Source organism: Hydra vulgaris, chromosome 10 (assembly GCF_038396675.1).
Source record: "Hydra vulgaris chromosome 10, alternate assembly HydraT2T_AEP".
NCBI lineage: Eukaryota > Metazoa > Cnidaria > Hydrozoa > Anthoathecata > Hydridae > Hydra > Hydra vulgaris.
In genome coordinates, this window is record NC_088929.1 from 555,934 (window position 1) to 560,000 (window position 4,067).

The 4,067-nt window shown below is 25.4% G+C and overlaps 1 protein-coding gene across 1 annotated transcript in view; it reads left to right on the forward strand.

The window, feature by feature from the left end:
• Nucleotides 1–515: 515 nt before the first annotated feature.
• Nucleotides 516–4,067, forward strand: part of LOC136085708 (snaclec 3-like) — a 74,900-nt gene continuing 71,348 nt past the window's right edge. Inside the window, exon 1 of the mRNA XM_065807027.1 lies at nt 516–646. Coding sequence (XP_065663099.1) covers nt 612–646 — 35 coding nt within the window. The 5' untranslated portion in view covers nt 516–611. The remainder of the gene's footprint in view (nt 647–4,067) is intronic.

Here is a 4,067-nt window from a genome sequence, read left to right on the forward strand (position 1 = left end):
TTACTGAGCGGTTAGAAAAGAATAAAAAAGTCGGTAGCGAAAATTCAATTAAAATCAATAACATTGCAATTGAATTAGAAACAACAAATAAAAAAATTGTCTCTTGCATCTGATTACAGCGATAATATCAAGGCTATTCAAACTAACAGAGAGATTATTAAGTATAAATTTGAAGTTGTAAAGAAAAAAACTTGGTTTAAAAAATATAAAAATTGAGAGGACTGGACTTAGAAACACACATAAAATTCGACCTATCGTTGTTAAACTACTAAAATATAAAGACAAAATAGACATTTTAAAACAAGCGAAAAAAAAAAAAGCAAAAAATTAAATGAAACATTTTTTCCTTTTAAATTTAAATTTAAAAGGAAAAAATATTTATATAAATGAAGACTACTGCGCTGAAACAACAATTATAAGAAAACACCTTCAAGAACAACTGAAAAAATAAAGAGAAGGCAAATAGGCAGTAATATTGTACGATAAACTAATCATTCGCGACTGGACTGCCAAAGTCGAGTAAAAAGTTTATGTTTTTATTTTGTTCTTATTGCTTAAACTCTTATTTTAACAGACTTATTATCATTTAAAGAAAAAATATCTTTAAAAGCATGGAGGCAGATATCTGCTTTATTAAATGTAGAAGGTAGCTATTTATTTTTTAACATTTTAACAACAATATGTAAAACAAAACTACATTTATGTTTACAACAATAAAAAACGCAATCAATGACAATTCATTATCGAACCAAAATAATAATAGTTCATTTTAATATTATCAAGCATTTACATAAATATTTGAAATACGCTGACAAAGAAACACAGCCAAAAGACAAAATTAGGAAATAATAAGAGAACAACTTGTGATATAAAACTAATTTCAATAGTTATAAAACTAATATAACACTAAATAATTGAAAAACATTCATAAAATTTCAAAATGATACAAATAACGATACTTTTTATTTACTTTAATGCTAAAAATAACACATCCAATGATAATAACATAAATATACTTTTAAAAAACAACCATGAATCAAATTTTAGCTTTAATAAAGATGGGGAAGGGATGGAAAATATAAGCTCTTATTGTTACAGTTCAAAGGTTTCGACACTAATTGCCAACATAGGTGATAATGCACTATCCAAACTGCATCTAAATATAAGGAGGATACAAAAAATTTTTGATAAACTTAAGGAATTTTTATTTTGCTTCAAAATAAATTTTCAAATATATTTAACAGAACATTGTGCCGGAATAAAGAAAATAAAAATAACTCTTACTTTCAAATTAATAATTATAAAGTTATTCATCAAATAAGAGGATCTAAAAAAGCAGGATGAGGAGTGTGCATTTTCATACACAATTCCTTAGATTTTAAACTTCGTTATGAGTTGTGCTCAATAATAAAAGATTATGAGTTGTTAACCATTGAGGTATTAAACAACACCAACAAAAATATACTTTTGCACGTCATATATAGACCGGCTTCAGGTAATATAAAAGCATTTAACAAACACTTTATATCTTTATTCGCAAAAAATGATATTTGTGGCAAACTAATTAATTTTGTGGGCGATCTCAATTTAGACTTGCTTGATTATAAAAAAAATAAAAGCGTTCTAGAAAGTCTACCAATATTATATTTCAAGATGGTTTCATTCCAACAATTAACAAATCAACACGCATTACAAAAAATAATGCTACATTTATTCATCAAATCATATTAAAGAATTTCAAAAACATAAAAGTTAAGACTGAAATATTTGTCACTGACATTTCAGAACACTTTCCAGTGAATATAATTTCCAGTGTTTATAATTTCACAAAATAATAAAATATCAGGAAAAAATAAAATTAAAAAGTGAATAATTAATAATTTATCCTTTAATACTTTTATCAATATGTAATCCACAAACATTTGGGAAAATATTTTAAAAATTAAAAATGCAGAGGAAGCTTATGATAGTTTTCATAGTATATTTTAAAACCACTATAATAAAACTTTCCCAATTATTAGTAAGTTAATCAAATCAAATCCCAGCAAAATCCTTGGACAACGGGAATAATAAAGTAATAAAAAAAACAAACTTTTGTACAAAAAGTTTATTAAAAAAAGAACTTATGAAAACGAAAAAAAATATAAAAATTACAAACCGCTCTTCGAAACAGTTATAAAGTATTCAAAAAGGCAGTATTATATTAATCTATTACTTAACTGCAAAAATGATGTACAAAAAATGAGGCGCATATGAAAGAGGTGATAGGTAAAAAAAGCATAAGCACTAATGGAGATCCCAAAAAACTCATTATAAATAATCGTGCTAATAATTCTTTATTATCTGATTTTTTCAATTAAGCCTTTGTTAATACGGGCCTAAGTTCGGCCTCATAAATACAAATAGTAAAACTAGTTTTGAATCATACTTAACCTCTAAAAATAATCTTATGGAAAATACTAAATTATCTGAAATAGAACTACTTGATGCTGTAAATTTATGAAAATCAAATAAAGGTAATGAAGTTGATGATGTTAGATGCAATATAATAATTAAATCAATATTTTGTTTAAAAACTCTGATTTTGAACATTTTCAGTCTTTCTTTAGAACAAAAAATCTTTCCCAATAAACTAAAAGTTGCAAGGGTGATACCAGTTCTAAAGTCTGGAGATGCAACTTGTATCGCAAATTTTAGACCTATTTCAATACTAGCATACTTTTCAAAATCATTAGAACATATTATGTATAAAAAACTGTACTATTTCTTAGATTAATATTATTCTTTATAATAAACAATTTGGATTCAAAAAAGGTCACTCTACTAATAAGGCAATTATTCATCTTGTTCATGGTATTCTTAAATCTTTTAATGAAAATAAATATACTTTAGGCGTTTTTATTGATCTCAGCAAGGCTTTTGATACTGTAAATCGTTATATTTTATTAACCAAATTAAAAAACTACTGTATTAAACACTCTAACCTTAAATGGTTTAAAAGTTACCTGTCAAATAGACAGCAATACATTTCTCATAATTACGGAAAAACTAAATGCATTAATATATTCATAGAAGTACCACAAGGATTTATATTAGGACTGCTCTTATTTCTAGTATATATCAATGATCTGAGCAAATCTTGTTATGTAATGGACACAACCTTATTTGCAGATAATACTAATTTATTTTATGTTCACAATAATATAAAAATGCTATTTAAAACTGTAAACACTTTAAATACTACACCTTGCTGAATGGTTAAAAGCAAACAAATTATCTCTAAATTTAACTAAAACAAGGTATACTTTTTTCCACCGCTATCATAAACGAGACGAAATTCCATCAAAACTTTTAAATCTTTGTATTTACAATTGCGAAATAAAAAGAGAAGTATCATTAAGATTTTTAGGAGTACTCCTTAACGAAAATGTAACATGGAAAGATCATATAAAATATATTGAAGGTAAAATATCAAGGAGGATTGGCCTCCTTTATGGGGCTAAACCTTTTTTGAATTCAAGTTGTTTAAAACTCTTACATTTTTCTTTTATTCATTCCTTTCTTAGTTACGCTAATAGTGCATGATGTAGTACCAATAAAAATAAAATCAAAAAACTCTTCAATATGCAAAAACATGCAATCAGAATTATATCCAATGAAAGCCGCTATACACCCTGCGAACCTTTATTTACTAAGTTAAATATACTAAATATCTACCAAATAAATATTTATCATTTTCTAATTTTTATGTTCAAAATTATTATTCTAAAAAACTTTTAATCCTTTATTCAAAACTAATCAGAATAAATACTTAACTAGATATTCAAAGAACACCTATATAAAACCCAAAAGTTATTTTGCGGCAATTGAGTTTTCAATTTCAATTAGAGGACCAAATGTATGAAATAAAATACTCACAACTGAACTTAAAACTCTTACAATGTTAAATGAGTTTAAGGCCAAACTTAGGCAGTTATTACTAAAAATATGATCTACCACAAAACTATTTCTGAAATTGCAAAATATCCTAATGATTGATCTATCAATTAAATTGAAAGTATAACAAT